Here is a 22293-nt window from a genome sequence, read left to right as displayed (position 1 = left end):
TCTATTGACATCCAACTTTCAATACAATATCGACGTAATTTTATGGGTTACAATACAATTGTGAAAAGATAAATTAAATTGTAGTTTTTTATACTTTCAACTTTTTTAAAAATATATTTTATTCTTGTCAAGCTATTAAAATAAATGTTGATAATTAATAAGACCTTGTATGGTAACTTTAGTGAGGTTTTAATTAAAAAATAATTACAATTTACAATATTAGCAGAACATTTATGATAATTTAATACAAGAGTATAAAAATTTATAGCTTCAGTGGAAAATATTTTCCACGTAAAGTATACTTATAATTTTTTATAAAACGTAATAAAAAAATCAAAACAATGTTTACATTTAATAATTCAGAAAAGAAATGTTAAATAATTTAAAAGTTTTAGGGTATTAAACTAAATTATGTAAAACAAAACAGATAAAATTTAAATTTTCTGATGATCAAAAAGTTTGTAAAAACTCCAGGCCAGAAGTTTTAAAGTGCGCTTAACCGTAGGCGGACAATAATTTTTAACAGGATTTTATTGTAGAATAAAAATAAAAATAGTAAATTTACGGTTGCATTGATCACGTTTTAAATGATGTGACAAAAACACATTACCAAGAATCAATAAGAGTGATAAGATGTTACATGGGAATAAATAAATATCTGGGACAAATTATCCGTACTTATTCGTGCGCATACAAAGAGCACGTAGTTTAATTGACGATAGATCTGAACTTTTGTTGTCTTATTAGTATGAGAGCTTGCGTTAAAATGGATAAGCATATAGGTTTGCGTGACATCCGATTGTATTGCATGTTACCAGGTTTATTCTAAACTATATTTCGCACGCGCCAGAGTAAATTCATATATGCGTGCATACATACGCGTATATATGTATCGCGTTCATTCTCTTTGACCTAACTTCGGCTGTCTTTCTCGCTCTCAAGCTTTCGACGTGCTTTTTTATACACCTATATTGATTTTCTACTGTACCGTAGCTTATCCCAGAGTTCTCGTTGTTTATAAAATATTTTATCCATACACACAACTCTCATAACCATTTTATATATTTTAATACTCATCGCAAATTTATCTTCATGTCAATCTCCAATTTTTATAAGTAACAATCATCATTCAAGTCATATTAATAATGAAGATAGTAACATTCCAGACAAACATTATTAATATTTTACATTTAATTCCACAAAGTAATGAGCGTAAGATCATATCAAAGAAATATTCCAAGGCAAAAAAAAATTGCAGAGCAATTGACGGCTCGGTATAATATTTTACACATCGGATAGAGTACAAAGAAATAAAAGAAATTAAAAAAATGACTTGGTAACCATTCATACAAAGTATCAACGTCCTCCCATAAATCCTTGAGTAGGATCCGATTTACGGAACACGAATTATGCGTCATTATAATTCGACTTCATGTAATTGCACTTACAGCCCCTCTTATAGACTTTTCATAATTATACAGAATAAAATAAAAATTACAGTAAGAAGAATAAAAAAAAAAAAAAAAAAAAAAAAAACAATGCTAACGCGACGATTTAAAAATGTATATATAAATAATAATTAGGATTGTACAGTATTTTTATGTGCGAGTTGTTTAGATTTATGTAACACACAGATCCTCTAAACTAATCTCGAGGTGAATCGATGATAGTTTTTAGTCGTCCTTCAAATCTGTCGGTATATTTCTACCATTCTCCACGACCTCGATGGCACTCGAATGTGGAAACCATCCTCTTATTCTCTTCTTAGGATCTCCAATCGTCTCTTGTTTTTCTCCAAACAGCCAATATCTATTAAAAATAATAAAAAAATAAATTTATCAAATCAATGACACGGAAAGAACAAGATGATACTGGATATCATCCCAGATTATACTCAGTGATATCTGTGGTGAAAAAAAATTTTAGATAGTGGCTAAAAAAATCTAGATTATACTGCGTGATATCTGGATTATACTCATTGTAATCTTGATTATACTAGCTACCCGGCTACCCAATTTCAAAACACAGTAACTGACAATTTTAAGATTTTTTAAAAATTTTAAAGATTTTCTTGTCAAAAAAAAATTTGCGCGCCTAATTGATAAAAAATTTAATTTATAAATAGAAAATACTTGAATATAAATAATTTTAAGAAAGAATACTGGAAATTAAGGTCTAAAAGTTATAAGAAATGCAGCAATACTAAAAAAAATCAGGTATAAAAATTTTGGAGTTTTAAAATTGGGCAGCCGTACTATCTGAAATTTTTTTTCACTCAGTATAATCTGGGATGATATTCAGTGTCATCTTGTTCTTTCCGTGTACAATGTCAGTTAGTTATTTAAAAAATTTAAAAATATATACTTCCGCCAACGTGTCACAATAACTGTATCACCAACGCTAAGTTTTATTCTAGGTTCATCTGTACAAGGTGGATGACATACAACACACCATCCATAAGTGACAGGTATCCAAGAGCCAGATACATTACTTACAACACGATATCTTCGTGCTCGTTTTCGCTTTTCTAGTTTTTGATATCCTTGTTCTACCTTTAAATATAAATAAAAATAAAAATATAAATGTCAAGTACTTCTTTCTTCTTTAATTGGACACGTACTGCATCTTTTTTTCCTCCATTATTTTTTTTTAATTTTATTGTTAAAATTTAATTAGAGTTAAAAATTACATTTTTTTTTTATTTTTCAGTTTATTATATGAGCAAGAGATACTTACAGTAAGAGTGTATTGATCACATCCCTCGCGGACTGGCCAAACAATGCCATCGCCTTCAGGCGTACAGTGCCACTTGAGTACCTGCTTGATGTTGAACAACCGTCCCTTAGAATACGGATGAATAAATACGTCATCCGTGCCAAATCTTCTGTACTTGGCTTTCTCGAGAATCCAATCTTCAATTCCCGTTGTATTGCGTAATATTGCTGACAATTGTATATAAAGCAGCATACCCACCGCGAAGACAACGCCAATGGACAGCCCAATTGTGAAGACTACTAGTATCAGTGTGAATACAGACGGCGATGGGAAAGTGTAATTTCTACGGGTAATTACTGTTAACAACCATGATATTAAAATGAATGTTGAGACGCAACAACCTCCTACGGCGCTGGCTAAAAAAGCAGTAAAGTATCCGTGATTGTAATGACCAACGCAATTGTTTATCCATGGACAATGGTGATCCATTTTTAATATACATCGGCCACCTAAAAGATTAGAGTTAGTTATGTCGATAGGATATGTGAGTTTTTAGTACAATTCATCATGCGACAGCTCATAAATATGTACAGTAATGCTATTTGAATTTGTATTTGAATAATGCATTACATTTCCTGCAGTGATGAGACCTCGGTGCTTTATAGCCTTCGCAAACGTTACAATATTGTAAATACTTTGTATCATTTATATTTTCCTGCAAAAAATAAATTTATATTATTAAGAGAATAAGCAAAATTTTGTGGCCGGTGTATTTATATGATAAAATGGGTTTTTATGGTTAAATTTGGTATTTTTAGAAAATTCTTGACCTGGAGTTATGCCTTTTCAAGGTTTCATATCATTCTCACCAATAGTCAATTTATAATTACAAGTATTTAGGCTGCATTAAAAAATGCTCTATTTCTAGATACATAATTAAGAAATGACATTGTATCTTGTGAACTATTGACATTTTTAAAGATATAAGCTCATCCCGATGTTACACTCATCAAGACCTTTCATTTGAGTACCCACATCAATTTTTCATATATTTTATATATTTATATATATGAATATATGAAAAATATATCAAAATGCATGTGGGTACTCAAATAAAAGGTCTTGATGAGTGTAATGTCGGGATAAGCTTATATCTTTGGAAATGTCAATAGTTCACAAGATATTTGTTAAAATGCCCAGTACTTTCTTAACTATTGATATTTTTAAAAATATATAAGCTCATTCCAATGTTACACTCATCAAGACCTTTCATTTGAGTACCCACATCAATTTTTCATATATTTTATATATTGATATATATTATATGTATATCAATATATGAAAAATATATAAAAATGCATGTGGATACTAAAATGAAAGCTCTTGATGAGTGTAACATCGAGATGAGCTTATATCTTTAAAAATGTCAATAGTTAAGAAAGTACAGGGCAATTTAACATAATTAAGAAATAATCTTGTATCTTGAGAATTATTGACATTCTTAAAGATATAAGCCCATTTATTTATATATAAAAAATATGTCAAAATGCATGTGGGTACTCAAATGAAAGCTCTTGATGAGTGTAACATCGGCATGAGCTTATATCTTTAAAAAAGTCAATAGTTAATAAGTAAATTGCAATTTAACAAAAGTCATTTTTTAATAAAGCAAAATTTTATTTATTTATAGTTCACAAGTCATGGCAGTCACATAGTGGCTTTAAGGTTGCTAGTTAGTATTAATTATTATTATTGATAATATTAATTAATAGCAATGTTGGTAAACTACTTGAAACATTTTCACTTTAGTAAATAGTCACATCTCGATTCAAGCTCCAATTTACCCAATAATTACTGAACAATCTAATACTGACCGTTCCGATGCAAATGGTCAATATTTTATACATGTCAGAGTTTGATAGGTAATTCTATTCGAGTTCAATATTTGCAGAGTAATATCCTCGTTTGCTTCGCTGGTCATCAATTTCGCAAAGTTCATATTTTTGCAAAATTTCCGATTTGTTTTTATGAGTGATTAAAATTAATTACAGCAATAAATTCTCAAGCAGAAAATTCAGTTTTTTGTGGAAATTAGATACTCTGAGCTGGCATTTTCGATTAGATAGACATGATACCAATATGATTTAAATATTTTTAGTAATCCCAAGTGTCTTTAGCGGAACTCGAATATTTTAAGTCAAATCAATATTTAAAAAGCTTTAACTAATTTTACTTTATCTAATTGCTGGTATAAAGTCATATTCAGCAACTTAAAATAACTAAACGAATCACTACAAAAGAACACTTGAAAAATTCTTAAGTCAGCTTTTTTTTTTCTTCTTCAAACGAAAAATATTATTTGGCGAAATAGATATTATTGAATAAAAATCACTTAAGTGCATGAAATTTGGCACAGATTTAATGTATAAGTATCTGCTCTGTGTACTATTGAAAAAAAATTGAAGTAGATCAAATAAGAATTTAGTTTTTTTAAGCTCGTCAATGAAACTAGATCTAATATTATTTTCAAACAAATTTTTATTACATCCGTGTAAACTGGAGCTAGAGATGTTATTAATTATTTGAAGTAAAAATGCTAGAATTAATTTTGGATTACTTAAATGAAATAGAATAGTTAATTGTTTTATAAAATTGAATATACTTAATGATACTGAAATTAGCTGACAATTTTCAATTTTTTTTTAATTTTTATAACAAATAAATTACAATAAAAAAAAGCTTTCAAAAATTTCCACCAATATTTATGACATTAAAGTTAGCAGTCGTTTGACCATTTTTTAATTTTTTTTAATAAATAATCTTGCTCCGAAAAATTATTTCTAAAAAATTGCATTTTTTATTTTTTTAATTTTCTAAATGTCAATTTTTTTTCTCATTTTCTTTGACATAATTTATTTGTTAAAAAAATTCTTAAAATTATAAAATATCTGCTAAATTAATTTTTATCCAATATTTTTTTTTTTAATTTTCAAATATGGAATTTTTTAATTACATTTTTTCTTAATAATTTAATTGCTATAAAATTATACAAAAATTCTAATGTCTGTCAATTTCAGTGTCATTATACTTACAGGCCTCCATCCTAATGGCAAATATCCTGGACCTTCATATATGGCACTCATAAAATGATAAATAGTAGATCCACTTAAACTAAAAAATAATAAAAAATTGGCGGCCGCTAAAAAACCTTCTTTCGGGGACCACCATTGTCTACTGCAGTAAATTGTCATGGTGGTGATTATTTTGATGATTGCTAAAACAAAAAGAAGAAAATAAATTCAAATATTCCCGCTTGCGGAAAAATAAAAACAAATCAGCTGTCAATGTTACCACTGCAGAGAACAGATGTTTGTTAACTTAGAGATTATTTCGCCGGATTTTTTTCGGTTAATAATATTATATTTTATTCACGTGTGACCATAAATAATTAATGTAATTATACAATAATTATTTGCATGTTAAGTATTGCAGTAAAATTGTTTTTAATTAATCAAGTTAAAGAAGACGATATAGTAAAATTTATATTGATATAAAAAACAAGACCTACCCAAGGCAGTAAGTGGTCCCCAATGGAATATTTTTCTAAATGGACCCGTACACATTTCTTATCAGCTAAAATAACTCCTCAATTTAATAAATATCCGCACCATTCGATACCAGGTTGTCACGTTTACTCAAAAGTTTATTACAAACATTGTTGGTATATTTATGTTTTTATTTTATTCCATTTATTGTGTTGCATTCAATAAATTCCAGGTGCTATCAAAACATTCAACTCAGTGTCAATATTTTTAATCTTCTTCATAAAGTTGGTAACAATGAGCAATACTCAACTCGCGGCAACTTTGTACTGAATAATTGTGTTACAATTACTTATAAATTCTTGGGAATTATTCTCAAGGTTAATAGTATTTTGATTACGAATGAAAATAAAATTAGCAGACATTATACAATTTTTTCCTATTGAAAAATTTATAACAAAAAAATTCCAAATGTGTAAAATTTAAAAAACAATGCGTGCAATTTTTTTAAATATTTTTTTAGTCATACTTTAATTAATGAAAAGAATTATTAAATGTCTGCTAATTCCACTATCATTGATTGTGAATCATTACTCGACAAATATTACTCAACAAAATAAGCTGTCATTTATTTTAATTAATTTTTAATATAATTTATTAGTAAATAAATGTATATTTGTAAATAATGAGTTACACCACTAAGAAAGTAAAATTTTTATGTTATAATTTTTTTTTTTTATTGTTCAGAGTACTTGCTAATGAAGTAATGTAATTTTAGTTTGGAGTTACTGACGAGAGATTTGCACCAAAAATTCCAAGCCCGCGGCCACCTTTACCACGCATGATGATAGCGAAGCCAGTAAAACAAAGAACTGCGTCCGTAGGTGAGAAGCCAAGTGATGTAGAATTAGAAGCAAATAATTCAGAAGATTATCAAGACTCTGATTCTCTGGGTGAAGATGAAACTGATGATCCGCCAAATGATTTAGCGTTTAGTCACGAATCACATTCGCCAAAATTTTCAAAGAAATTTGATCATGATACTCGAAATATCAAAAGAAATTTTGCCAAGGAACCTAAAGTGGTCAAAACTCAAGTCTTTAATAATTTTCCAAGTAAAAAACAAAGTGATTCTAAAAGAAATTATTATTTTAGCATAGCAATTGTTGTTGTAATACTCGCAATTGTTGCTTCTTCATGCGCATGGTCATCAATTGGTAACAGCACAGAAAAATTCGAAGAAACGGAATCTGAAACTGTTCTTATCAGAAACTTGGAAAATAATATCGATAGCATTAGCAATAAATTTAAGCAACAGGATGGTGAGATTTGGGATGATATAATTGCAGGAGTTTCTGAAGTTGTCAAGCATCCAGATAAATTGGGGATTTTATTTTTATTTTCTCAAGATGATTATCTTATGAACTGTCTCGCTAAAATGATAGGGAATGCTACGAAAGCTGCATTGGGTTCTTCTGAAGAGCTGATGCTGTCTCCGTCGCAACTGGGTAAAGATCGGGGATATGTGATTGATAAATTTAAAAATAAAATAACGAGTCAAAAAATTGTGGTACGTATTGATTTTTTCTGCTTCTGTAGAATAATTACTATTATTAATTTTGCATATGTGCTTTGGTATTTTTAGATTGTTGATAATTTATTAGATGTAAATCCAGATGCGATGATGGATTTTCATCATTTATGTGACAGAGAGACGCCTTTGGTTACGAAAGTTCTTTATATACTCACAATGGTAGCAAAAGGATATGATGGAAAAAAAGAAAATGCGTTGAAATTCGTTGAAAATCAGCTGAAACTCAAATTAAACAATCAGATAGATCAAGATAAAGTTGATCCATTGATTACTAGACTGACAGATGGTGTCATTATTCCGGTTCAACCGGAACCAGATTTTAAAAGTTGTCCTTTACGTTATTGAGGAAATTTATGTAAATATATATAATATTAAAATCTACTCATATTATTTTTGTAATTTACTATAAATTTTTACGCTTTTTGAAAATTAAATATTTTTTGTATTATACTTACTCGTAAATTAACAATAAAAATTGTGAAGTGTGATAATACTTTTTTTTTTTTAATATTTCGAAATTATTAAATTTTTATTTTCATCTTTATACGAAATAATACATTGAAGGAACAAACGAAACCTTTACTACGAGGATTGCTTAATTTATTATCTTTTTCTTTTAAATATTTTTAAAATTCTTTCAATAATACATTTTTATCCTATTAGTTTTATTATTATGAAAAATAAAATGTCGTGTTATTGACTCGAGTCATGTATAATTTATGTTCAGTTGTTTGTTGAAATTTAAGAGAGATCTCATTAAAAATAGTATAATTGTTGTACATTATTAATTATCATTATTTTATGTATTTGTATTTGTATAATCGTTTGATGTAGCAGTCAACAGTCCCCGTATTGTTTCACGACAATATTTATAATTTCAATCACTCTGTCAGTAGTTTAGTCCATTGCCAATTTATGGTACCAATAAATTTAATTATTAATGAATCTAAATAAAAATAATTTTAAACGACAATGGTTTAAATTAACAAAAGTTAATTTATACTTAAAAGAAAAAAAATTACCCAGCACAATTTTATCGCCATTATTCAGGATTAAATTCAATTGTATAAATAAAAAATAGTTATCACTATTTGATTGGCAATTCATGTCGTTATATTATATCTATCTTTAGTTGATTAATCTTATAAAATATATTTGTTATTTTTTATACATAAATTGACAATGAGAATCGACTTATTGTTGTCGACAAAGCACATAACTAAAAAATATAATTGTATACATAATAGTAATAATAGGCTTCTTCTTTATAATAAGTATAGTAATGATATAACGTCAAACCTAAATAATAAATACATTTTATACAGTCTCTGGCTTTTTTATACAGAGTATCTACGATTTATTGCAAATAAATTCCGTCGGAATTAACGTTACTTGAAAACATTAAATATTTCCATCTCAATAAATTTTATTATTTTCGGATTGCCTTTATTATCGCTTCAAAAAATCATGTCATGTTATAGAAAAATTAAATCAGTAATAAATAATAAAATAAAAGCGAGATTAATATCGCAGGTAATCTGTATAAAAAATTCCTTCTTTAAATCACGATATTTCGTATTTACAGTGAAAAATTTCCTTTAATTTGGTCGTTAAAGTATCTAACTAATGAAGATATATCCGTTATCACGTAGCGTAGTTTATCGTATCGACTTAATTAGTAGTTATAGTTAGTCATGTATATTAATAATAATAATAGATATGTCAATACGTACGTCGCATTAAAAGTCATTGAAGAAGTCCTTTTTAATTTTATATTTTTTCAATTACTCGTGAATACGCATCATCAGTCTATGTCAAACAAGTTACATTCTGTCCGAAGTGTTTTTTTACGGCAGTTGTTTCCTTTGTTAAATATTTGTTTGTTTATCTGTTTGTAGTAATTTAGCATCTTTATTCATGTATTTTTGTTAAAAATCTTAAACTAATTCTGTAGTATTGATTTTCGATTTTTGTTCCGTTGCCAATAAAATAAAAATTATAATAAAAGAGTTTTTTTGAAAGCAAGTTCTACTGGATGTAGAGTCTAAAAATTTTTTTTTTCTTTATATTGTGTATTCCTATTTTCATACAGTATATATTTTGGCTAAGAAGATTAGAAAACAAGTGATAATAAAAATAAACACAAAAAAATATTATTAATTAAATAAAAATTATTCTGTATAGGGTACTATTGACGGCTCTCATCATTGTCTTTCTTTTTTAGAATTTTTTTTTTTTTTTAATTTTCTTCGACGAAATACAAATTTATCTGTGAGAGTTAACGTCGAAAACAATGATCTCCGCAAACCATATAATTATCACGTTTTCAAATCCAAGTTAGCGTTCGTCTCAATGATACGATATTATACTCTTCGAATAAAATTGGAAAGGATGAACTCTGTAACTTGTAAACACGTGGTGTTTTTGTTATTGTTATTAAAATGTTTTTTTTTTTTTTTTTTTTTTAAATCATCATGCACATGCGAAATTAAAATTGGAAGTTTTGAACTGGCAATTGTGATGAATCAGCGGCATTAAATTGAAATTGTTGGCCTTGCGCATCGACTGATGGTGCACATCGTGAATCTTCTTCTTCAGAACCAAAGTAACGTTCAATTATATCAAACGCCTTTTGATAAATTTCCATATTTTGATGTGATTGCAAAAATTCTATTTTATCTAGGCCTATAAAATCAAATATATTAATTAATCTTATAATTATTAAATTCTTAATGTACTTTAAATTAAAAATAACAAAGTTATTTTTTAATTCAATTACATTGAAATAATTTAAGCATTTTCAGTCTACTTCACTCGAGCATTTATATTTTAATCGTAATAAAAATTCCTGTAAACAAATTCTTTATAAATTAAAACTTGCAAAGGGAATAATATCGCAAATGAAAAACTACTCTACCATCCAGCTAATTAGAGATAAGTAATTAGTGTTTTCATATTATGCCATTGAGAGCAATACAATGTACAAATTAACCTTTCCACTATTGTAGGGACTACACTTAACGAAATTAGATACCGAAAATGATTAACAAAATACTAGCAACCTTGCAGTCACTATGTGACTGCCGTGACTTGTGAACTATAAATACATAAAATTTTGCTTTATTAAATAATGACTTTTGTTAAATTGCACTGTATTTTTTAACTATTGACATTTTTAAAGATATAAGCTCATCCCGATGTTACATTCATCAAGAGCTTTCATTTGAGTACCCACATGCATTTTCATATATTTTTCATATATACATATATATAATATATATAAATATATGAAAAATTGATGTGGGTACTTAAATGAAAGGTCTTGATAAGTGTAATATCGGGATGAGCTTATATCTTTAAAAATGTCAATAGATCAAAAGATACAAGGTCATTTCTTAATTATGTTAAATTGCACTGTACTTTCTTAACCATTGAAATTTTTAAAGATATAAGCTCATCCCGATGTTACATTCATCAAGAGCTTTCATTTGAATACCCACATGCATTTTGATATATTTTTGATAAATACATATATATAAATATATGAAAAATTGATGTGGGTACTCAAATGAAAGGTCTTGATGAGTGTAACATCAGAATGAGCTTATATCTTTAAAAATGTCAATAGTTTATAAGATACAAGGTCATTTCTTAATTATGTATCTAGAGATAGAGCATTTTCAAATGCAGTCTAAATACTTATCATCATAAATTGACTATTGGTGAGAATGATATGAAACTATGAAAAGTCACAACTCCAGGTTAAGAGTTTTCCGACGATATCAAATTTAACCATAAAAACCCATTTTATCATATAAATACACCGGCCACAAAATTTTGCTTATTCTCTTAATAATATAGATTTATAGCTCGAGGACGCAAACAGAAAAGCTTGAGTAAAATTTTCAAACTGAATGAAACAAAAAATAAAATTTACCATAGCACTCTTCAATTATCACTGTGTAAGGATTTACACCATTGTGAAGACTGGAATCTTGTTCACCAAGTCGGAGTATATTTTCCAACCCATTCAACGCGACTTGTACTATCTTAGGATCCATTACAGTTAACAAATCGCAAAGCGGTGGAATACAGCCCTGTAAAACTAAGTAACGAATTTGCTCTGGTGTACCACCACTCGTTCCATTAGTTATTGCCCAAGCAGCTTCTTTGCGAGTTTTAAATTCAGCTTTTCCAAGTATGTCAATCAATACGGGGAAAATATTGGCATCAATCACAGCCTGTATTAAAAATTCATTATTAATAATTAATGACTAAAAATTAATTACCAAGTATAAATACGATCACTCATAAAATCTAAATTTAACAGATTAATAGCTCAATAAATTAAAAAAATTACTTGAATTTGTTGATGATTTCCTGCAGTAATATTAGACACAGTCCAGCAAGCCTCTTTCCTGACACTTTCGCGAGAGGAATTCAACAGATGCAACAAGCATGGTAACACTGAGCAATTAAGAACGACTTGGGTTTGAATGTCATCGCCGGTGACAATATTCCCAACAGCTCGAAGTGCTGCACTGACGACGTTATGTTGCTCGTGCATAAGAAGCTCTACAAGTCGACGACAGACTCCAGCGTCAATGACAGCTTGTATTTTTTCATTCGGGCCGTCACTGAGGTATGACAGTGCCCAGCAAGTGTCAGCAAGTACATCAAAGTCCGTGTGATTTAGAAGGTGAGCCAATACGGGCAGGGATGGAGCTACTTTTTGAAAAACCGGAGCCGGATTCTTGCCACGACAGAGATTAGACAATGCCCAAACGGCGTTACGTGTCATGGTGAGCTTAGTGGTCTTGGAAAGTAACTGAAGTAGGGGTGGCAGAATTCCACTGTTGAGTATATGATCCCTACATTCTGGACTGTCGCCAGCGATATTGCCGAGAGCCCAAACAGCCTGCTCCTGTACGTCCTCGTAAGCTGAACTGAGTAACCCAATAAACGTAGGTACTGCTCCAGCTTCGATAACCATATGTGTCTGGGGTGAAGTACCACTGGCAATATTCGTCAATGCCCATGCTGCCTCGAATTGCAGTGTGCAGTTTGAATCGTTTTTCAAAAACTCAACAAACCGTGGAACAATACCCGTCTGTATGACCTCATCTATTGGAGGGTTTGGCTCTCGGGACAATAATTTACGGAATTTTTGCGTTGCTGCTACCTGATCTTCTATATTATTACTGTACAGAGCTTCTACCATTTCTTTAGTTATCACCGGCTGTGGTGGCTGTTAATTCAAGTTATTTAAAATTAGTACGTCATTTTTAAATTACATAACTTAAAAATGAAAATGAAGTTAACCGACATTTAAAAATTTTTAGAATTTTTTTTTATTGAAAAAATTATTACAAACAAATTTTTTTTTTAATTTCACTTGTAAAAAACTTCAATTTTTTAAAAATATTTTTTTGCTTTAATTTAATTATTAAAAAATAATCAAAAAATTAAAAACATCGGCTAATTTTAGTATTATAACTTAAAAAAAATAAAATATGACACTGAAGTTAGTAGACGTCTAAAAATTTTTGATTTTTTTTTTTTAATTAAATTCTAACAATTTCTAAAAATTTTGAAATGTCAGCTAACTTAATTTTCATAATCAAATAAAAAATACCGGTAGAGGTGCTAGAACAGGATAATCTTCAGTTGCCGTAATACTTTCTTCATCGGGGACAATTGCTGGAACGTTGCGTCTTTTAGATAACTGTTGTTCCCGCTTTTGTTTACGAAGCTGTACTCCTTCCTCCTCGCGACGACGACGTAATTCCTGCGAGTCCAAGCCCACATTTTTGTAACGATACTTGTGTTGAGGTCCAGTCGACATCTGAAATAATAAATTACAATTAATTAATTAATTAAATAAGCATATTAAAACAAAGATAGAAAAAAAATTTCATGCCTCCCGCGTATCAAGTAGTATATTGAAAAATTGAGTACTCAAGGGTTATGTACACTTAATATAATTATTTCTTCTGATAAAATAATAAATTAAGAAAAAAAAAACACATCTTAAAATATGACGTATGACAAAATGTCAAAAAAAATTTTTTTTAACGTAATTAAAAAATAAATAACAAAGTCCGTGACAATGCATGTTCACTGCTATCACGAAATTGGACATTTTGGCAACCACAAGGGCCGCGGATTGACATGATAAAACTTACAATTGATTGAGTAATATACATGTAAATAAATATGCTAGTATATATTTACTAAAAATATATTTGGTTAGTGTTGTATTATTCAGTGAATTTATTTAAAATACTTACATTTGCTTTTAATTTCGGTGAGATCTCTTATATGTACGATATCATAAGAATGTATCAGCCTACAGGGGATCACCGCCACACTTTTTATACGACTTAAGTATATCTATATATCACGTATCACGCTTATTGGTAATAGTGAATGTTAGTGAAACACTGAGGCAGTAATCAACTAAATATCAAAGATTTGGGCACCTACTTGATAAAAACTCCTCTTTTGCTGCTGCTCAACTGTGGAATTAGTTTGTGCTGCTTCTTCTTCGCTTGTCTGGAGGTAATTTATTTTTTCAAAAACAATTTCTTCCTTACCAATCAAAAGAGAGAAACAACTCTTAGTTTCAATGCGGCCACAAGCTGGCGTGACAGTTGTCCAGATTTTGTTAAAAAACAAAAAAAATATTTGACCAATCAAATGACTTAGAGGTTGAATTCAAAAGAAAAACGTTTGTACCTGTAGACTAGAACGCTGAGAAACGGTTATTGATGTTCGTGGTAAGACAGGTGAATTTACATCAGGTATTCCTCTTGTGATTTTCATCACCAGGAATGTTAAATAAATAATTGTGTAGAGTATCAGTGAATTAAAGTTTTGAGAGTTGATACTAAACTGTGTGTGAATTCAAAGTTACTTCAAAATGAGTGATTTAATAATTAAGTAAGCGTCAGAGCTTGGTTGTGTTCATTGTCATTAACCGGCTGCGCATTATTTTTAGTTGTAAATAAAATGTCTAATAATTATTTATTATTTTATTTTTTTTGTTGACAGGAAGGAGCTGTTGGAGAAGTTATGCAAAAAAATACAAGTCAAAATACCTGAGTTGTTTAAAATCTGGCATGAGTGTGGTTATGATGAAGGCATGATATCCCAGTATAGCAGAAATGTAGATGATCATATGGAGGTATGCGATGTATTTTCATATTAAAATTTTATGTCAGTAGATATAACTGATATATACATATATAAAAAAAAATTACTTAATTTATATGCCTGGAAAATAAATAAAACTTTAGTAATTATTTAAAAATGGGGTCAATTTACGAAAATTAAGTTGGCCGACATTTAAAAATTTTTAGAATTTTTTTTTTGTTGAAAAAATTCTTACAAAATAATAAAAAAAAAAAATGTTCATTTGTAAAAAACTTGATAAACTGTAAGTGCAATTTTAAGAAAATATTTTTTAGTTCTAATTTAATATTTAAAAAAAATCAAAAAATTAAAAACGTCGGCTAACTTTAGCGTTATGGTCAATTTATGTTAGCCTATGTTAAATTTTTTTTTGATCAATTTTTTTTTAAATTGTTTTTTTTTTTTTTTTTAATGTACTTTTCAAAAAAATAAATATAAAAAAAATAGAAATTTTATTTAAAAACACGAGAGCCAAAATTTTTTCCAACTTTTAAGGGCAAAAAAAACTATTAAAATCTTTATTTTTTCCTTTCACGACATTTTTTGTCATAAATGCGCCGTAAAAACAAGCAGAATAAAAAAAAATTGAAAATGTTAATTTTTCACATAGTTATGGCCCAAAATGGGATTGACCCCACTTGTAAATAATTACCAAAATTTTTTCTAATAAATGTAAAAATTTTTATGCACATTTTTTTGACATATTTATTTTATAAAGACTAAGATGGTCTGATATTTTTAATATAATTTATTTAAAAAAAATCTGAGTAATAAATTTTATTAAAAATATTTTACAGGACTTAATAGCCGATATGATAAGTGAAGCTGAAATCCGAAAGTGTGCAATAATTCATGAGGTCAAAATGATCAGTAAAAAAATTAAAGCTATGGAAGTGGTAAGTTTTTGATACCATCCAAGCTCTTGTCGATAAAATTTCAGTAACGATTTTATGCAATTACTAATTAATAGGAACTGGATATAGATGGGTCAGATCGTGATAATCCTCCTACGGAACGGTTGATTGAAGTTACAGCAAGTTTACAGAAAAAATTAAAGCACTTGGAGGAGATAAAAGATAAGCGTATCTATCAGGCAAATAAATTGCTAGCAAGAGTAAGTATACTAGTTGAGTTGTGTAAAAATTTGAATTAATTTGTTTTTAATTTGTCAGGAGGCCAAGGTTTGTGAAGCATTGGGAGTTCCACCTTTAGGTCTGGTTAAAAATGTACCAAGTGAGGAGGAGTTGATGCAGTTTGAGTCAAAGTTAGCTAAGCAAGAGGGTGAATTAATTGCACATAAAACGACTTTCAAAGAAACGCGGCTCGCTATTATGGCTATGATGAACGAGATGTCTCACGTACCAACACATGAATTCGAAAAATTAGTTTGTGTTGATTACGAAAATTTCATTTTCTCCACAAGCAATATGAAAAAATTACGGGAGTTGCACAGTGACATCGAAGAGCAGCTCAGGGCAGCTAAAGAAGATGCCAAAAATAAACGTCAAGAACTGTTTAAACTCTGGAAATTTTTGGATATTCCTGAAAAAAAATGCCGAGAATTTCTTGCCGTCCATTCAGGTTATGATATTCCTACTCTTAATGCTGTGAGTAATCAAAATTTATTAATATATTTTTAAAATTGTAAATATCTAATGGTAAATTAATTTTTAGTTACAAAAAGAAATAAAGCGAATGCAAGAATTGCGCTTAGAAAATATTTCAAAGTTTATCATTAAATTACGCGAAGATCTTCAGCATTGGTGGGAGGTCTGCAAACTGAGTCAGGAAGAACGTGATGAGTTCCGATTTTTCAACTCACAAATTTACACCGAAGACATGTTAAAGATTCACGAAATCGAGTTAGAAAGACTTCGACACCACTATGAAGAGAATAAAAAAATTTTTGATTTATTAGAAAAGTGGGAAGAAACGTGGGGTCAGATGAAAGAAATTCAACGCCGTTCTGAAGATCCAGATCGTTTTCACAATCGTGGAGGTCAGCTGCTTGCTGATGAAAAAATCCGCAAAGCCTGTAATAAGGTAAATTTTTTGTTACAAAAAAATGTTTTTACTATGTACAAATATTACTAATAAAAATACAATTATCTTTTAGAACTTGCCAAAACTTGTTAATCAATTAAAGGAAATGACAGATGAGTATGAAAAAAAACACCGCAAACTGTTTAGGATTTATGGATTGACAGTAGACCAGTACATAGAACAGGAATACGAAAACCAGAAAGTTGAACTGGAAAAACTAAAAGTTGAAACGGTAATTTAATTTTAATTAAATAATATTGTAGTGTCGATTTTTTATGAAATGCATTAGTAGATTGTCGTTTAGTATATGTTAGTGTTGTCTTATTGTTTATGTTTATGTTTATGCACAAACGTGGTCATTAATTTAACCATGTTTTTAATATTACTGGAAAATAGCAGTTCGTAAACTAGAACGTTTATTAACTCTAAATTTAAAAATTAATTGATAATGTTATTTGTAAAATTAGTCACAAATAAAAAATGACATTAATGAAATTAGCAAAATAGAAATTTCACCAAATATAAATTCAGTCATTTATAAAATAGCGAAAAGCAAAAATCTGTGGCTACGTGAATTTAGCCAATTCTTACTGTAGAAACTTATAAAATTAACTGATTGTAAACTTTGTGAATTGTAAAATTAGCAGTTTCTGAATCTCTCGTAATTCTTGAACGGATCGACAGATCAAAAAACGATTTGAGACAATTTTACAATTCACAAAGTTTACAATCGGCTAATTTTACAAGTTTCTACAGTAAAAATTGACTCAATTCACGTAGCCACAAATTTTTATTTTTCGCTATTTTATAAATGACTCAATTAATATTTGGTGAAATTTCCATTTGGCTAATTTCATTAATATCATTTTTTATTTGCGACTAATTTTACAAATGACATATTATCAACTAATCTTCAAATTTATAGTTTACAAACTTTCGAGTTTACAAATGGCTATTTTCCAGTAAACTTAATAACATACTTAAATTAATGACCACGATTGTATATGTTTATGTTTATTTTTTTATTCTTGTGTTTTCGTTTGGTTTATGTCAGGCTAAAGCAAAAGACGAGAAAAGTAATTTGAAAAAGACACCATTGAGTGCCTCCAGAAGAACACCTCGCACTGGTCTAAGTGTGTCTCGCCGAACACCTGGTGTCCTCAGCACATCCCGTCGTACACCAGTTTCAGCCAAAAACTTGCGCTCAAACACATCGATTAAGCGTAAATTGTCAGATCACTCGCCTTTTACTCGAGTAACAAAACCTCGCATGACGTCGAACAGCGAGAATGTCCGACCAGCCAAAGTATGTGGTTCTAAAATACGTCATAGTGGGCAATTAAAAGTTCGGATTTATTTCTTTATCTCTGTCTCGTTGAAAAATCATTAACTATTTGATTATTTAATTTACTATATTTATTTCAGGTGGCGAGAAAGCTTATCTCTTCGGACAACAGCAATAAAAGTATGGCGAAATCTCCCAGGAAGTCACCAAGAAAAAATCTCACAGCTATAAACAAAGTCATCAATATTGGCGACTCAACAAACAGCATGGATAAATATGAACAATTTCAAGAACATTTGGAGCAGAGGGAAGATCTCAGAAGTACACTTTTGGTGGAAACTATTGAACCTCGTAAAGTTAAACGAAAACCTGCAACACCGATCAAGCCATCGCGTAAACACTCCCCGAATACTCCGGCTGTTACTCCTGGTAATAGAGATCTGTCTACTCCTAAGCTAACCAGTACACCGCGTACACCACGTCTTACTCCAGCACCTAGTATAAGGAATATTGAAAATAATTTCTAGCTACTTGGAAATCGCATTATTTTTTTTCTATTGCTTGATGCAGTAGCTTTATTATTTGATCAAATAGTATTGTAAATTGTTCTATTTTTGTAAAAAAATAACAAGCACCTAACTTAAATTTTTCTTACGAATATTTTTTTAACTGATTTTATTATAGCAATATATTATGAGCGATCATTATTCAATTAAAAATAGAACAATAATTTATTAATAACATCAATGATCGAGCTTAAAAATTATTTTTTAATTCATTAATTTATTTGTTATCATTTACTAACACTATTATTTCGAATAAATTTATATTAAAATAAATAATTATCTTTAGACATATAAACATTAATAAATAACATTCCATGACATACAAATTTATAAACATGCTTGAATATTGATACATTTTTAATAAATATATACATTGTATGAAATTTATTAAATTTAAGAATAGTTTTTTACTAAGAATATTCATACAAAATAACTTTTATATTTAAAACAAAAAAAAATGTATTTATAACAGAACAAAAAATAAATTGATTAATTTTAATAGTAAATATTGTTTGATTAATTAAATAAAAACCTCGAAAATATTTTTGTATTAGTCATCCAACTGATAATTTATTACGTTTACGTACGTACGGTCGATAAAATACAGTTGGTAAAAAATATTTCTCGAAAACAAAGTTCGATGGAAGCACTCATTCGAAATGATAACTCTTGGAAGCCTAGCTACAGACAAAAGTTTTACATTTATTAAAAATATTTGTCTCTTAAATTTTTTATCCTACAGCAAAAAAATAAAAAAATTATATATGTTGTTGACAAAAAGATAATATCATTTCCTTCGCCCACGATGTCATTTTAACATCCTGAATAAGTAAGGTAAAAAAATATTCACTATGGAATATTTTATGCGTCACTACAGGGTAAAAATAATTTTTTCATACATCTTGAATGCACGATTGACTGTACTTTGCTATTCGTATATATATCTGTGCGCTGGTTAAAAATTTATTCAAACTATCATCCATTTTATCTCATCTCATATATATAAAAGCGTTTGTATGTCGAGAATAATTTATTAAAAAGTAAACCGATCAAATAATTCAGACCTTTTTTCAACTCGAAGAACTCATCATCAGCTTTACGATCCAAGTGCCGAGGAATAAAAAATAAGAGAGAGCGGTAGTTTTTATAATGTTTTTCTGCTCGGTCTTTGTTTGTTAATGAGGGAAGAAGCTCCGTCTTAGTAAAGTACTGAAGGTTGACCGCAAGTTATTAAGAAATACTTGTACAAAGTTAAAGAAAATGTAATGATCGATAGTAGGTGTGGCTTGCTGGTGGGTATATTGTGCTATCTGAAGCTCCACCCACCTGTCAGACCTGCTTCCTTTTTCAAGGACTCAGGTGTGTACACCCACCCTAATAATCGTCCGTTGAATTTGTTCTGGACCCTATATTTTAGTTGCTACTCTATTCACTCGGATCCTATAATTATCTCAATTCAGGTTTGTAAAATGGAGTCTACACTTTCTTATATTTCAGGTGTAAAATTTTAAACAATCAATTAAATTAATTTGTCAATTTAATTATTCCGAATTTAGATGTCAAAATTTTCAACAAAGAATTCAATTTATTTCACTAAAATTTGAAGTTAGTTACGTTACTGAAGTTAGCTGACAATTTTCAATTTTTTTAATTTTCATAACAAATCAATTACAAAAAAAAACTTCTAAAAATTTTTACTAATATTTTTTCTTAACTTTCATTTTTAGAATTTTTTTATAAAAATTAATTTATCAGATGTTTGATAATTTTAAGAATTTTTTTAACAAATAAATTATGGCAAAAAAAAAGTAGAAAAAAAATTGACATGTGGAAATTTTAAAAAATAAAAAATGCAATTTTTTTAAAATAATTTTTTGGAAAAAATCTATTTGTTAAAAAAAAATGGTTAAGTAACTGATAACTTTAATTTGATCATTTTTTTACAAAACTTTTTTCATAATAATTTTATTGTTATAAAATTTTGAAAAAATTTTTAATGTCTGTCAACTTCAGTGTCATTTATAGTTATGATACTGAAGTTAGCTGACAGCTGTCAATTTTTTTAATTTTCAAAAAAAATCAATACAAAAAAAAAACTTCTAAAAATTTGAACTAATAATTTTTTTTAATTTTCATATTTAGAATTTTTTTAAAAAACTTCAGTATGATTATATAGTTTCATCATAATTTTATCAAATAATAATAAAGTTAGCCGATATTTTTTATTTTTTTATTTTGCTTAATTTATTAAATCATAACTAAAAAATATTTTTTTAAAATTGCACTTATAGCTTTTGAAGTTTTTAACAAATGAAAAAAAATTTTTTTTGTAATAATTCTTTAATAAAAAAAAATCATAAAAATTTCTAAATCTCGGCTAACTTTATTTTCATTTTTATCAAGTAAGTTTTATAAAATTTTTCCACCATACTTTCAAAACAAAAAAGTAAGTTCCTCTATATCTCAACTCTTATTTTTAATATTTCATGAAATTTTTAGTAATAATAATAACATAAATAAAAATGATTATTTTTCTGTCTCACTTAGTGCTTTCTTGTTCCAGTTTGAGTTGAGATTATTGGTAAGGGTCTGATGACGACAGGAGGAAAAAAATCCGGTATCATGGATGTATGGGAAAAAAGTAAACGAGTACGATGTGCGAGAGATGAAGATCCGGATGGCTGAGAGAAAGTAATAAAATAAAATAAGAGAAAAGCAGAGAAGGATGTTGTGTTGTGTTGAGCAGCAGTGAATAGTACGTAGGGAGACGCTATCGGGCGTGAGTAATGCACGGTGGCGTCCGCTTGGCGTTCTCTTTCCTTTCGGACGCTCGGCTGGACGGATTGATAAAGATTAAAGGTAAAGGGAGGTGGTGGTCCAACTCTGGACCCTCAATACATAGATATATCTATACAATACATATCTATAAGTAAAGAACAGAGGGGCATGTTTGGAGAGTTAGGCGACAGAAGTCACCCAGCGAAACGAACGCTCTGGCTCAGGAAGGGGATGATGTCATATAGGGGTCTATATCGGAGTCGCTTCTCCTTATCTGGCTCTACTCTCATCTGGGTCTCCTCCTTTTTCTACTAACATCCATCTCCCACTCTTCACCGTCTATAACTATCACTACAGCTAAACTCTACTCGCGAGTAAAGCTGTAAGACACAAATACATATTACAATGTACCTACATACACATAAAGATTCACCTACAGCTAGTGAAGCTACTACTGTACTGGAATTGATGTACAGAGTAAGTATACATTGACGTAGAGTCCAGAGAATTGCAAGCTTGCTGAGTAACTCAAGAATAATTACTAACCATTAAATATAAAGGTATTTTTATTTATTA

General features: G+C 29.0%; 4 protein-coding genes across 16 annotated transcripts; 2 read left to right on the top strand and 2 right to left on the bottom strand.

The window, feature by feature from the left end:
- Window positions 1–1044: 1044 nt before the first annotated feature.
- LOC123275203 (palmitoyltransferase ZDHHC6) lies at window positions 1045–6424 on the bottom strand. The gene is made up of 6 exons (XM_044743157.1): window positions 6284–6424; window positions 5808–5989; window positions 3346–3430; window positions 2737–3224; window positions 2365–2552; window positions 1045–1809 (listed from the first exon to the last, which is right to left on the bottom strand). The coding sequence occupies exons 1-6, from the start codon at window positions 6336–6338 to the stop codon at window positions 1674–1676; spliced, it is 1134 nt and encodes a 377-aa protein (XP_044599092.1). The 5' UTR covers window positions 6339–6424; the 3' UTR covers window positions 1045–1673.
- Window positions 6064–8873, top strand: LOC123275205. Of its 11 annotated transcripts, none has more exons than XM_044743168.1 (3): window positions 6064–6168; window positions 7036–7827; window positions 7903–8873. In XM_044743168.1, the coding sequence occupies exons 2-3, from the start codon at window positions 7099–7101 to the stop codon at window positions 8194–8196; spliced, it is 1023 nt and encodes a 340-aa protein (XP_044599103.1). In that variant the 5' UTR covers window positions 6064–6168; window positions 7036–7098; the 3' UTR covers window positions 8197–8873. The 11 variants fall into 11 exon arrangements, with proteins under 11 accessions (XP_044599103.1, XP_044599104.1, XP_044599102.1 ...); XM_044743169.1 differs by having other exon boundaries at window positions 6156–6291; XM_044743167.1 differs by lacking the exon at window positions 6064–6168 and adding an exon at window positions 6243–6291 and having other exon boundaries at window positions 7005–7827.
- A 1220-nt stretch (window positions 8874–10093) lies between these two features.
- LOC123275202 (importin subunit alpha-7) lies at window positions 10094–14314 on the bottom strand. Its single transcript, XM_044743156.1, has 5 exons — window positions 14142–14314; window positions 13487–13696; window positions 12212–13099; window positions 11789–12092; window positions 10094–10536 (listed from the first exon to the last, which is right to left on the bottom strand). The coding sequence occupies exons 2-5, from the start codon at window positions 13694–13696 to the stop codon at window positions 10340–10342; spliced, it is 1599 nt and encodes a 532-aa protein (XP_044599091.1). The 5' UTR covers window positions 14142–14314; the 3' UTR covers window positions 10094–10339.
- A 255-nt stretch (window positions 14315–14569) lies between these two features.
- On the top strand, window positions 14570–19111 carry LOC123275201 (protein regulator of cytokinesis 1-like). 3 transcript variants are annotated; one of them, XM_044743154.1, is made up of 9 exons: window positions 14570–14793; window positions 14905–15037; window positions 15843–15941; window positions 16016–16159; window positions 16218–16652; window positions 16720–17088; window positions 17162–17320; window positions 18143–18394; window positions 18514–19110. In XM_044743154.1, the coding sequence occupies exons 1-9, from the start codon at window positions 14774–14776 to the stop codon at window positions 18898–18900; spliced, it is 1998 nt and encodes a 665-aa protein (XP_044599089.1). In that variant the 5' UTR covers window positions 14570–14773; the 3' UTR covers window positions 18901–19110. The 3 variants fall into 3 exon arrangements, with proteins under 3 accessions (XP_044599089.1, XP_044599090.1, XP_044599088.1); XM_044743153.1 differs by having other exon boundaries at window positions 14571–14793; window positions 18143–18433; window positions 18514–19106; XM_044743155.1 differs by lacking the exon at window positions 18143–18394 and having other exon boundaries at window positions 18514–19111.
- The last annotated feature ends 3182 nt before the right edge of the window (window positions 19112–22293 follow it).

The sequence above is a fragment of the Cotesia glomerata genome, linkage group LG1 (assembly GCF_020080835.1).
Source record: "Cotesia glomerata isolate CgM1 linkage group LG1, MPM_Cglom_v2.3, whole genome shotgun sequence".
In the NCBI taxonomy this organism is placed as follows: domain Eukaryota; kingdom Metazoa; phylum Arthropoda; class Insecta; order Hymenoptera; family Braconidae; genus Cotesia; species Cotesia glomerata.
Note: the sequence above shows the minus strand (reverse complement) of the source record. Positions and strands in the feature narration are given on the sequence as shown.

Bases quoted from the DNA above. Each gene is read 5' to 3' on its own strand.
- LOC123275202 (XM_044743156.1), bottom strand. From the start codon at position 13,696: ATGTCGACTGGACCTCAACACAAGTATCGTTACAAAAATGTGGGCTTG. The intron at 12,093-12,211 runs GTAATTTTTTTA...TTTTTAATACAG, and splicing joins GAAATCATCAACAAATTCAA to GCTGTGATTGATGCCAATAT. The intron at 10,537-11,788 runs GTAAATTTTATT...TTGATTTTATAG, and splicing joins GATAATTGAAGAGTGCTATG to GCCTAGATAAAATAGAATTT.
- LOC123275203 (XM_044743157.1), bottom strand. From the start codon at position 6,338: ATGTGTACGGGTCCATTTAGAAAAATATTCCATTGGGGACCACTTACT. The intron at 3,225-3,345 runs GTAATGCATTAT...CTAATCTTTTAG, and splicing joins GTCTCATCACTGCAGGAAAT to GTGGCCGATGTATATTAAAA. The intron at 2,553-2,736 runs GTAAGTATCTCT...TTATATTTAAAG, and splicing joins GTGATCAATACACTCTTACT to GTAGAACAAGGATATCAAAA.
- LOC123275205 (XM_044743158.1), top strand. From the start codon at position 6,943: ATGAGTTACACCACTAAGAAA. The intron at 6,964-7,035 runs GTAAAATTTTTA...ATGTAATTTTAG, and splicing joins TGAGTTACACCACTAAGAAA to TTTGGAGTTACTGACGAGAG. The intron at 7,828-7,902 runs GTACGTATTGAT...TGGTATTTTTAG, and splicing joins TAACGAGTCAAAAAATTGTG to ATTGTTGATAATTTATTAGA.
- LOC123275201 (XM_044743153.1), top strand. From the start codon at position 14,774: ATGAGTGATTTAATAATTAA. The intron at 15,038-15,842 runs GTATGCGATGTA...AATATTTTACAG, and splicing joins ATGTAGATGATCATATGGAG to GACTTAATAGCCGATATGAT. The intron at 17,321-18,142 runs GTAATTTAATTT...GGTTTATGTCAG, and splicing joins AAAAACTAAAAGTTGAAACG to GCTAAAGCAAAAGACGAGAA.